The following is an 11,968-nucleotide window of genomic DNA, read 5'->3' as shown; positions in this document are numbered from 1 at the left end:
AATATCCTGCAACAGAGAAACTGTGAGCTAGTTGTCAGGTACAGCAGTAGCCACCGAGCCACCGTGCTTTAAGTGTTTGTCAAGTACCAGGATGTGAGCAAGAGTCTCACAGGCAGCAGCAGCTCATGTGATCCTTGGGCAGACTTCCTCAAAGCAGGCACCAGGGTTCCCACTACATAGTTTTTACAGCTTTAGGGGATTCAACCAAAGCAAGAGTCAGCCAGCTGTTGATCCAGGCTTATCCAGCCCAGAGTTCATGTTCCACACATTACCAACCCTGGCGGAGGCGCAGAGATTTATATAGAGACCAATGGAAGTCATAGCACGCCCAGCAGTGTGCTCAGAAGCCGCTCCACACAGAGGCGAATGGGCAGTGTCTCATCCTCTGCAATGCCTTGGCCATCTGTGACTGAGAAAGGTGATGACGAGAGACGGCCTTGGCAGCCTGTGCCCAGGAGGCACGGTTAAGTTCAGAGTGTTAACTGATCCCATCTTCCAGACAGAACCCCCATGGTGCCACATTCTGAGCCGTTAAACTGTTTCTCAAAGTCCTTAGCAGCTGGCCCTTGTGAAGGAGGCAACCTGCAACAAGACCATTGGCTTTCCTCTTCATTTGCTGCTGACTGACAGGTGAGGTGAGGTCCGTCAGCCACCGAGAGCTCTGTAGTCCTGATCTTCCCTATGCCCGTTTCTAGCTTCAAACTTTGGTCACCGTTCTCATGAAGTATGTGAATTGCCTAGACACATAACTGCATTCAGTGCGCCATAAGTTATGGTACATTTTTTTACACACATATTTATAAAATCATTCAAATGCTTTCAAATATATTATTTTTCAAATATAAAACAAGCTATGTGAATCAGTTTTTTATAGATTAAGTATAAATTATAAATTATTTTTTTCAGTTTTCAAATATACTATTTGAAAAAGCTGTCTTACGCATGTTTAAAATCTATCTTAAAAATAGCCATTTGGGATGGCACAAACCTTTGATCCTGGCATTTGGGAATCAGAAGCAAGTAGATCTCTGAGTTCAAAGGCAGCTTAGTCTGCATGGTGAGATCAGACAGCCAAAGATACATAGTAAGACTCTATCTCAAATTAAAGTTAAAATACATGACTTTTCTTTTGCTTATAATTTTTAAACGACTTTTTAAAAATTTATTTATTATATCCATAGTGTTCTGCTTACATGTATGCCTGAATGCCAGAAGAGGGCACTAGATCTCATTATAGATGGTTGTGAGCCACCATGTGGTTGCTGGGAATTGAACTCAGGACCTTTGGAAGAGCAGTCAGTGCTCTTATCCTCTGAGCCATCTCTCCAGCCCACTTACAGTTTATTTTTAAGTTTTGTGTTGGTTAAGACAGGGCATCTCTGTGTAGCCCTAGTGGACCTGGAGCTCATTTTGTAGACCAGGCTGGCCTCCAACTCAGAGCTCTGCCTGCCTCTGGCTCCCAAGTGCTGGGAATGTGCCACCATGCCCAGACATATATTTTTTATCTTAAAATGAAATTTTGAGATTATAACTAATCATTTTCTCCTTTTTCTACCTCTAAAGCCGCCTGTGTACATCCCCTCCACCACGCTTTCTTTCAAATTCGTGGCCTCTTTCTAAATTGTTGTTACAGAAATGCACACACACACACGTGTGTGTGTGTGTATACATATATGTATGTATATATGTATATATACATTACATATGTGTATGGGGGGAAGGAGAGAGAGATTCAGAGAGAGAGATCTCTGACTATATAAGTACACCTGCTCAGTCTGTATAGTGTTGCTGGTATGTGTGTGTTCTCAGGACTGCCCACTTGTTGTGGGATAACCAACTGGTGGCTCTTTCTGAGGAAGCCTGTTTCTTGCTCTCAGCAATCCTTAGTTGCCTGTACTACTAGTGTTGTTCTTGTTCAGGATGGCATTCTTATGGTAAGAAAATACAAGAAAAAATGTACAGTGTCCTTAGTTTTAAGAGTTGAGGTGTCTTAGCCAGGTGTGGTGGCACACGCCTGTAATCCCAGCACTCAGAGAGGCAGAGGCAAGGGGATCTCTGAGTTTGAGGCCAGCCTGGTCTACAGAGCAAGTCCAGGACAGCTGAGGCTACACAGAGAAACCTTGTCTCAAAAAACCAGAAACCAAAATAAAATAAAGTTGAGGCGTCTCTCCTGCTTTATGTTAAAACAGCAGGTGCTGTGCAAGTGGGGCTAAGGAACTCTTGCCTTGAGTGTTGGATGCATCAGAGTGTCCTGTGTGGACACACAAAAGTATTCACTAGGGCAGATGTTGATAATGACGAGGGAAAAAATACATCCTTCCTCCTATCCTCAGGCTATGCTGTAAGTTGACACAACTGATGAGTTAGAAGGAGGAATTCTAACCCTCTACCCTTGAGTCTCTGCATCCATCCTCCTTTCTAACTCATCAGTTTGAGAATGCTTCCCCTGTCTTCTGCACCTTGAACATGGGGACTGTAAATAGTATCTTGGTTAATGTAACAGGATGCTCTGGCTTCTTTCCAATGCTCTTTCCCTTTGTCTCACTGCCAAACAAGCACAAGCCCAAACCCGTAACAAGTCAGCCCATAATTAAAAGGAACTGCAAAAAAAAAACAGTTGGTCTAACCCAAGAAAAAAGGCAAAACTTGTTGGGAGACATTTCTTGGGGTTTGCCTCAGAAAAAGATACCTAAGGAATGTAGCTTGGGACCAAAGAGACAGTTCAGTGGTGTTTATTCCTTGTAGATGATCCAGGTTCAATTTCCAGCGCTCACACAACTCACAGCCAGCTGTAATGTGGGTTCCGGGCGATCTTGTGCCCTCTTCTGGCCACACTGCATTCATGTTGTGCATGTACATACATAAAGGCAAACACTCATACACATAAAACAAGAATAACATGTAGCCTATTTGGAGGGCTGGCAAGATGGATCAGTGAGTAAAGGTGCTTGCCATAGTAGTTTGGAGACCTGAATTCAACCTCTGGAACCACATAGAAGTAGAAGGAGAAAGAAGACTCCATAAAAGTTGTCCTCTGAAGCTGAGTGCAGTGGCGCACATCTGTAATCCCAGCACTTGGGGAGGAAGAGGCAGGCGGATCTCCACGAGTTCGAGAACAGCCTGGTCTACAAAGCAAGTCCAGGACAGCCAAGGCTACACAGAGAAACCCTGTCTCAAAAAACTAAACCAAACAGAAAACAAAACCCAACAAAATAGTTATCCTCTGCCCTCTACTTGTGCACCATTGCACAAGTGTGCCCACATATACCTTGTGCACACATACACACACAGTGATAATTTTTAAAATTAATGTAAATAAGTATAGCTTATTTTAAAAATATTTTAGTAACACTTGTATTTTAACTGGTAATTTATTTGGACTGAGATTTCCATCTTAGAGCCCGAGTTATCAGTAACATAGGAAGACTGAAGAGACACCAGTATGAAAGACCAAGAGGCAATTAATGCACAAGATTTTAATGAGGTAAGGAACGAAAGTAAAAGATGACACTCTGCTTTGAGACAGGTTTCTTGAAGTGAGGCTGGCTACAGACTCACTGTGCAGCCAAGGCTACCCTTGAGCAGTCCTCTGCTCCCACCTCCCACATCCAGCTTAGAAAGATAATTCTTCAGTTACATTTCCTACTACATGTGAGGCAAACCACACAAGAATGCCCAAGACACAGCAAACAGGCAAAGGGAGAGAGCACAGATCTGGGAGTGGTCCTTCTCCAGTTCATTATGATAAGCATACAGAAAGCCTCCATGGAGAAGTCAGTGAGAGCCGGGCGGGGCGGCGCACCCCCGTAACCCCAGCACTCTGGAAGGCAGGAGCAGGAGGATCTCTGTGAGTTCGAGACTAGCCTGGGCTACACAGAGAAACCCTGTCTTGAAAAAAAGAAAGGCAGTGAGGCTTGTGAAGGCTATAGAGTTGATTAAGCTTATTGGCTCATTTAGCAGTGTGAGACTTTAGACCAATATGGCACGTTGTCTCTGAGCAAAGTGTCTATATATGTCCAGGCACCACCATCCCTGATTTTCATCTGGGGAAACTGAGGCTAAGAATAATACAATGACCAGCTCTTACACCATTGGTGACAAAACAGAGGCAGCATGGCTCTGCCCTACCAGGTGTGTTTGCCCTTGATAGACTGTTCTTCCCATTGAACATTTCAAGGGCATTCTTTTATTTATTTTTTTAAGATTTATTTATTATGCATACAGTGTTCTGCCTGCACGTATGCCTGCACACCAGAAGAGAACACCAGATCTTATTACAGATGGTTGTGAGCCACCATGTGGTTGCTGGGAATTGAACTCAGGACCTTTGGAAGAGCAAACAGTGCCCTTCACCTCTCTGAGCCATCTCTTCAGTCCTCTTTTTTTTTTTGTTTGTTTGTTTGTTTTTGTTTTTGTTGTTGTTGTTTTTTGAGACAGGGTTTCTCTGTGTAACAGCTCTGGCTGTCCTGGAACTTGTTCTGTAGATCAGGTTGGCCTCGAACTCACAGAGATCCACCTGCCTCTGACTCCCAAGTACTGGGATCAAAAGCATGTGCCACCACCTCCCAGGTTTCAAGGGTATCCTTGCTCTGTGCTCACGAAGGCACATTTTTATTTTGGGCAGATTCCCTAGTAGGTTTTATACACAGCAAAGAGTGTTCACTGATGTGGTTGTGTAGAGTAGACTTTGAAGCGAGCACTTGTGAGATGTGGAATTGAAAGTCATCAATGTTGGTCAAACTCAGTATGACTTTGGGAAGTGACATAACGTCTGAGACATCCTGTGGGTGGGCAAAGTGGTGATAGTTAACATTCCTGTCCCACAGTGGTCCTTCGAAAACAGTGTGAGATACTTCATGTGCAGACTTTCACCACAGTGTCTGATGCACGATAGACCACCAGTAAATGGCAGCCATTACCATCATTACCCCCAATGGTCCTCAGCATTTCATTTGGGAAGATTCCGTCAACCTGCCTAATGCCTACACCCTTTAATATAGTTCCTCAAGTTGTGGTGAGCCCCAACTATAAAATTACTTTTGTTGCTACTTCCTAACTGTAATTTTGCTACTATTATAAATTGTAGTGTAAATATCTGATCTGTAGGATGGTCTTGGGCGACCCCCGTGAAAGGGTCATTTAACCACCAAAGGGGTCGACCCACAGGTTGAGAACCACCATCTTGCTGCCAAACCTGAGAACCTGAGTTCAGCTCCTGGGACCCACATGGTGGGAGAAGAAAACTAATTCCTACTAACTGCCCTCTGACCTCTACATTGTGATATGTGTGTTCTCCATCCCACTAAATAATTAATAACATTTAAATATATTTAGGGCGTTATGAGCATTTATAAAATTATGCCTGCCACAGTAACGGTGCTGTAGGCAGGACAAGGCTCACGACATGTAGCAGTTATATCCACTGGCTTGGAGAGAAAAATGTGGCCTATGAACTCCTTTTCCTCAATTTTTATATCCCACACATGACTCCATCATTAATATATCATTAAATATCCCACACGTGAGTTGATCGTTAAGTTAAGCTGGAGGTAAATGTTGTTAGATTTTACAAGTAACAATGCTATTGTATAATAATTCACAAAGTGAATTATGCAAAATGGTTTTTACAGATATTGAAAATGAGCCAAGAAAACATTAAAGTATTGGAGAGTGACTTGTCAGAAGAGGGAGAGAAGAGACAGCAACTGACCTCTGCTTTTATTACTCTTCAGAAGTCCTTGAAAGTGGATAGAGAGGTATCACACTCAGGGTGCTGTGTTCTTCCTGGCTTTCTACTTTAGGGACTTCATGTGATGATTTGCTCCTATTTTGAAACAAACTATGGCCTTGGGGAGACAGCTTGGTGGGTAAGAGCCCTTGCTCTGGAACTGTGAGGACCTGAGTTCAAATGCCCAGCATCATGTAACAAGTCACGTGTGACTGAGTGTGCCTGAACCCTCAGCACTGGGGGATGGAGACAGGAGGAGCAAGAGAGCTTGCTGGCCAGCCACCCTAGCAGAAGCAGCAAGCTTCCCCTTCAGTGAGAGACCCTGTCTCAAGGAACAGACAGAAAGCCACAGAAGGAGACATCCAGTGCCCTGCTCCACCTACCCATACAACACTGATACATGGACCACACAACAGTGTGACTTAGCCAGGGATACTGTAATTCAGAACCATTGTCTGGGTGGCTTTAACAATGGGACTCTACTTCCTTACAGTCCTGGAGGCTGGCAAGTCCTGGCCCCTTGACAGAGTATGACCCATGTACTCTTCTTACAAGGGCTTCATTTATTTAGGCTGGATTAGGGGCTCCATGCCCCTGGCTGCCTTTTCACAGCCCTACCCCACCTTCCCTTTGACTTCAAGGCTCCCGGAGGACATTAAGCAGCCCCTCTCCTAAAGTAAATGTCATGTGACCTGTTGGCTCCTGGGTACGGCAAACTCCTCTCATCGTCTGCCCCTCAAACACTGCAGATCTGTGCGACCTGTGTGAAGCGTGAGGGAAAAAATGTATAACTATATATGAACTGGGTAGAAACAGGTAATCTGAGGGTTGGAGGCAGTGCTGGTTCATGAGTCGCTGAGCACGCAGTGAGTGCAACAGCAGGATCTGTAGAGAAGAGCAGAATCTGAAGTCCGACAGACATGGGAACCGGCTCTGCAGTTTTCTGGCTGCATGAGTTTAAGTGCTCTTCCATTTAAGTTCTGGCCAGCCCTAGTTTCAGAAGTAGCTAGGAATGCGGTAGATTAAGGCTATACCACACTGTAATGCAAGTTCTATGCAAAATGCTGTGAGCTACACCTTTTAACTTATTATTATTGTATATACATATGTATGATTAGGGAGACAATTCATTGCCACAGCAGCAGTCTTGAGGCCAGCCAGCAACTCCGTGGAGCTGGTTCTCTCCTTTCGTGTTTACATGGATCCCAGGGATCAAATTCAGGTAACCAGGCTTACACGGCAAGCTTGGTTCACCTGCTGAGCCATCTTGCCAGCCCTGTATTTTTCAGGCGAGTAAATATTTAATGCAGGAACTGGTGAAGATCTTATGTTTTTCCAAGCTTTGCATAAGATAGAAAGGACTGTAGCCACCCAGCCTTTCCTTCTGAAAAGTTAAACACTATGAACCTTGCATTTGGTTGACATTTAAAGTCGACCACTTGTTAGGATCATTTCAGAAATCCTTTTTAGAAATTTTATTCCTTTGCAGGAAAATAGACTTGATTTATCTACAAAATAGCTTCATTTCTTTAAAAAAAAAATTCTTGGGGCCTGGAGAGATGGCTCAGAGCACTGGCTGTTCTTACAAAGGTCCTGAGTTCAATTCCCAGCAACCACATGGTGGTTCATAGCCATCTATGATGAGTTCTGGTGCTCTCTTCTAACATGCAGGCACACATGTAAGCAGAACACTGTATAAATAATAAATAAATAAATAAATCTTTTTTTAAAAATCACTTATTTTTTATATTTTTAATTTTTTATTAAGTAAAACAATTTTTAATTTAAATATATTTTGATCTTTAAAACATCTTCATTTCTTAAACAGGAATTCCAAAAATCGAAATCAGAACTCCTGTGCCTTTATAAGGAAATTCAAAATCTTCCAAGGGCTGAGGGCAGAGACCAGTTTTTAATAGCATATAACCTGCTACAAAGAGAGAATTCTGAATTAGAAGACAAGGTGAGATTGGACTATTACTTATTTGAGTGTTCACTATTAACATGTCTGTGCGTAGAGTAAAGGAAACTTTCAGTAGCAGATTTAGAAATCAAAGTTTCTTTTACTAGCATGTAAGGAAATGACAAAGAGCATGGGTTGCTAGTCAGGGCAAACATTCCCTCTTCAACCAAACTGGCCCATAGGTTCCTCCTGTGATCGTGTGACCTCAAATCAGCTTCCTAGCAGCTGCATTTCTAGAGTATGGGTTACAGTGTGGAATGTAGAGAGGGAAAGTTCCAGAACACAGGGAGGTGTGTGTGTGGCGCGGTCTGCAAGGAGCCCTTGCTGGTGGGGCCTTGTTAGTGAGTCATCCGCATGCTGAACAGTCGGTCCCACTCCTCGGCAAAAAGGGAGAAGAGGATGAGCAGGAGGAGGGGAAGGAGTTAACAATGGAGGAGAGGAGAAGGAGGAGGAAAATACCAACAGCTCAAAACATTTCTAGTCTGAGGTACACTATAAGGTCACATGATGCTTTCTAAGCCCTTGACTCGGTCTGCAGCAGTTAGTGATCTGTCTGGGAGCTTTCGGAAGAAGTCTCAGTTTGGCGGCTTCAACAGACACTCATGGACCGCGCAGTTTAAATGACCAGCATCTATTGCTCGAAGCTCTGCAGGTTGGGAAGTCCAAGGCGAAGGTGCCAAGAAACCCCGTGTTAGGTGAAAGCCACTTCCTCATTTGCAGGTGGCAGTCTTCTCATGGTTGTTTCTTCGCCTCCCCCATCCCCCACCTTCTCTTCAATCTTTGTGTGCATGCACTTATGTGTGTGCCCATGAATGTTTGTGTATGTTAATGTGGACATGTTTGTGCCACAGCATGTGTGAGGGTCAACCCTAGGTGGCCTTCCTGATGGGCTTGGGTTAGGGTTTATTATGTTTTGGTACTGCCTATGCTAGGCCAGCTGGCAAGCTTTTTTTTTTTATCTCCCTGCCTCTGCCTCCCATCCGATGGCAGGAGCAATGGGATTCCACACACACACCCCTCCACTGCCTTCCACCCCATCCTCCTATCCCATCTGGCTTTACATGGGTTCTGGGGACCAAAACTCAGGACCTATGCTTTCAATTCAAATGCTTTACCCAATGAGCCACCTGCCCAGCCCATGGAGTTCCTAAAGTGTGCCAGTGTCATCCTGGGAGCTCCACCCTTGTGACCCAGCTTCTGCTTAAGGTCCCCTCCTGAGACTTGCCTTATTGAGGGTGAGGGCTTCATTTCCAGTTTAGTGATTCTGAAAGAATTACAGCCTGTTTCTTTGGAAGAGTGTCCCTCGGTTTGGGTTTTCCCTGCTGTGTCCTCACTGTACGATGCAGGTTGCTTGTTCCGGGCAAGAGTCCTGTGGAAATGACGTCTCCTTCATGTTTTATTGGGAGACTTGAGCTTTGTTGTCATTGTTGTGTTAATCTTGGTTTGGCAGTTAATCTCGTTCCCTTTGCGTTGATAACCCCTCTCATGGATGGTTTCTCTGGGACGCTGCATTCCTGTCCATCACTATTGTTCATGGAGTGGTTTTGTTTTGAGCCTTTGTGTCTTGAACAGTCCCCAAGCCTCTCTTCAGAACATGTGGCCCTCTAGACTCAAAGGCACACATGTTCAGCAGACTGTGGGCTCTTCCTTATGGATTTGCCGAAGCTTTTTATTTCCCAGACCTTTTGTTTGCATCACTTCTAGGCTCACGTCACAGAAATTTGTAGCGGGAACAGGTGTGTGATCTGGTAAGCCAGCTCATTCAATTTACACAAAGAGCCCAGGGGCCTGGGTGATTGAACTACGGCCAAATTACGTGGCGCTTCTCAGCCTGTGCGATTTCCGTCCTAAGGTCTTGCAGGGTGGGGCCCGCAGCTTAGTTCTTCCGTGTTTAAACACAGCTGGTGATCAGACGGAACTGTTCTTGTTAAAACCAAATGGGTGCTCATCCTTTCTCACACCATCCTCGACTTGAAAGGGCCGATGGGCATCACTTTCTTCACTATAAATAGCAAAGCTTTGGGGCTGGAGATGGGGCTCAGAGGTTAAGAGCACCTATTGTTCCTGCAGAGGACCCCACTTCACTCCCAGCACCCACACAGAGCGGCTCACAGCTGCACGTAACTCCAGCTCCAGGGGATCTGACTCCCTTTTCTGGACTCCCCAGGCAGCTGCGTGCAATGCGCAGGCATGCACACATACACCCGTAATTTTAAAAAAAAGATAAAAATATTTAAAAAAACAAAAACAGAGGAAAGCTTCTGCCTGCTTGGGAGACCTCCCAACTTTGCTACCTTTGGGCCCAGAAAACCTGGAAAATGCTTGGTGTTTGTGTTACCATTGCTTTGAATTTGCTAGAGCGTTCAATCCAAGTTCTACAGTCTGCTATTCTTTAAAAACCGTAATTTATTGTCACCATGTAATGTTTGCATTTTCAGAACAACTGTAAAAACGGGAAATTAAGTAGCATTTTGGAATTTTTTTCCTCCTTGCAAAAATAATGCAAGCACATTAAGAAAACTGTCTTTCAAGACCCTCCCCTACGCCTGTCCACCTGTTCCTCCAGCTCCTCATTTTGTCACCTCCCCCCCCCCCTTCACAGCGACTTGAGTCAGCTCTAATGTCAGTGTCTTTTACCACACGCTCCCCAGGGCTCAGATACGTCAGACATAGCCTCCCATCTTCCACGGTTGGTTTAAGGCCCACCTTCACTAGAGAACGACCACCCTTGGGAGAGAGATATGGATGTATAGATATAGTCTATACTGCATTCTATAGTTTTTCTTGAGAGGAAAAGAAGTCTTAGTAGACTAAAGAAATCTCTTAAAATAAGTTGAAATCAAGCTTTGGATTAATTCCACGGCCCTCAGACTCAAGCACAGTTATTGCAGGAGCTTTGCCTTTTCAGACAGGCAGCTATCCGTGCTAGTTCAGTACCGTGATGGAGACCAAATTCTATTCGTAGAACTTTCATTTCCCAACCAGCCTCTCTACTCCTGAAAGGAGGTGCATTTTGATTTCATAAAACATAAAAACAAGTAACCTTTGAGAATGGGAAATCTGCAAAATCTTTTAAAAGCAAGCAAACAAAAGCGAGTGTTTTGCCAAATCCTTCAATGCAGTATCCCTCAAAGAACCTGCGTGCACCAGATTCCTGGGACGCTTACACCGACCCATTTCCAGCCAAACACTGAGCAGGAGCCTCACAAGAGGCTTTTAGGTAAACTGTGTGACAGGCTGACGTTTGGGGGCCACCACAGTTGACAGTTGTCTTAGTTAGAGCTTTATTGCCGTGAGCAGACACCGTGAACACATCCACTCTTATAAAGGAAAGCATTTAATCGGGACGGGCTTGCAGCTTCGGAGGATTAGGCCATTATCGTCATGGCGGGAAGCACGGCACCATGCAGACAGACTTGTCGCTGGAGTAGCCGAGAGCTCTACATCTTGATCTGCAGGTGGAAGGAAGAGGCAGTGAGCCACTCGAGGAGGGCTTCCGCTTCTGAGACCTCAAAGCCCACCCCCAGTGACACACTTTCTCCAACAAAGCCACACCTAATAGTGCCACTCCCTATGGGACTATGGGGGCCATTTTTATTCAAGCCTTTACAAGTTCAAGTGTTTTCAAATAAATGGGGTCAGAGTGGAAGAAAGTTCCCTTCTGTAATGTACTCATTCTAATATTTCCTCAAGGCGATTATTAAGCCCAAGGCTTTTATGAATCAATGAAGCTCAGTCAAGACTTGAGGACAAAGGTGTGTGGTAATCATATAAAATCCCAGAGATCACTGGAGTTCTGTTGCTGTTTGTTTCTTTGTTTCTGTGTAAAGGTAGAGCCGGATTATAAACAGCAGTCTGAGATGCCATCGCCAAGGACCAAACTAGCTGTGTGTTTGATTGATTGATTGATTTGTTGGTTAAATCATGGGGTTACGTACCTTTATGTCTACCTTAAACATGGATTAAGTTATATGACACCTGCAGAGTATTTAACTAGATTGCATAGCTTTAGGCAGTAGTTAAGCATTTGGTGGAGTCAATATACTTTTTTCACAGCTGTATGTAAGAGTCTGCAAAATAGACCTTTGCTTTTTCACTTAACTTTACAGGTCTTGAAGTTTTCACAAGAACTGGAACAGTTAAAGTATTGTTCTGTAGGGGACAAAACTGCTAGTTTAATGACAAGTGAAAACCTCTGTGAAGATCTGGTGTCTAAAGCGCCACCTTTGGAAGTAGAGATTCTGAGCCCGAGCGAAGAAAGGCAGGCACTCTGGTAA

At 44.4% G+C, this 11,968-nt stretch overlaps 1 protein-coding gene across 1 annotated transcript; it reads left to right on the top strand.

The window, feature by feature from the left end:
* The first annotated feature begins 3,442 nt into the window (after positions 1-3,442).
* On the top strand, positions 3,443-11,968 carry LOC129679639 (coiled-coil domain-containing protein 30-like). Its single transcript, XM_055610951.1, has 4 exons — positions 3,443-3,484; positions 5,631-5,756; positions 7,557-7,691; positions 11,801-11,968. The coding sequence occupies exons 1-4, from the start codon at positions 3,443-3,445 to the stop codon at positions 11,966-11,968; spliced, it is 471 nt and encodes a 156-aa protein (XP_055466926.1).

Source organism: Psammomys obesus, unplaced genomic scaffold (genome assembly GCF_907164565.1).
Source record: "Psammomys obesus unplaced genomic scaffold, mPsaObe1.curated_primary_1811, whole genome shotgun sequence".
Lineage (NCBI taxonomy): Eukaryota > Metazoa > Chordata > Mammalia > Rodentia > Muridae > Psammomys > Psammomys obesus.
The sequence above is the reverse complement of the archived record's forward strand: the minus strand, read 5'-3'. Positions and strand labels throughout refer to the sequence as shown.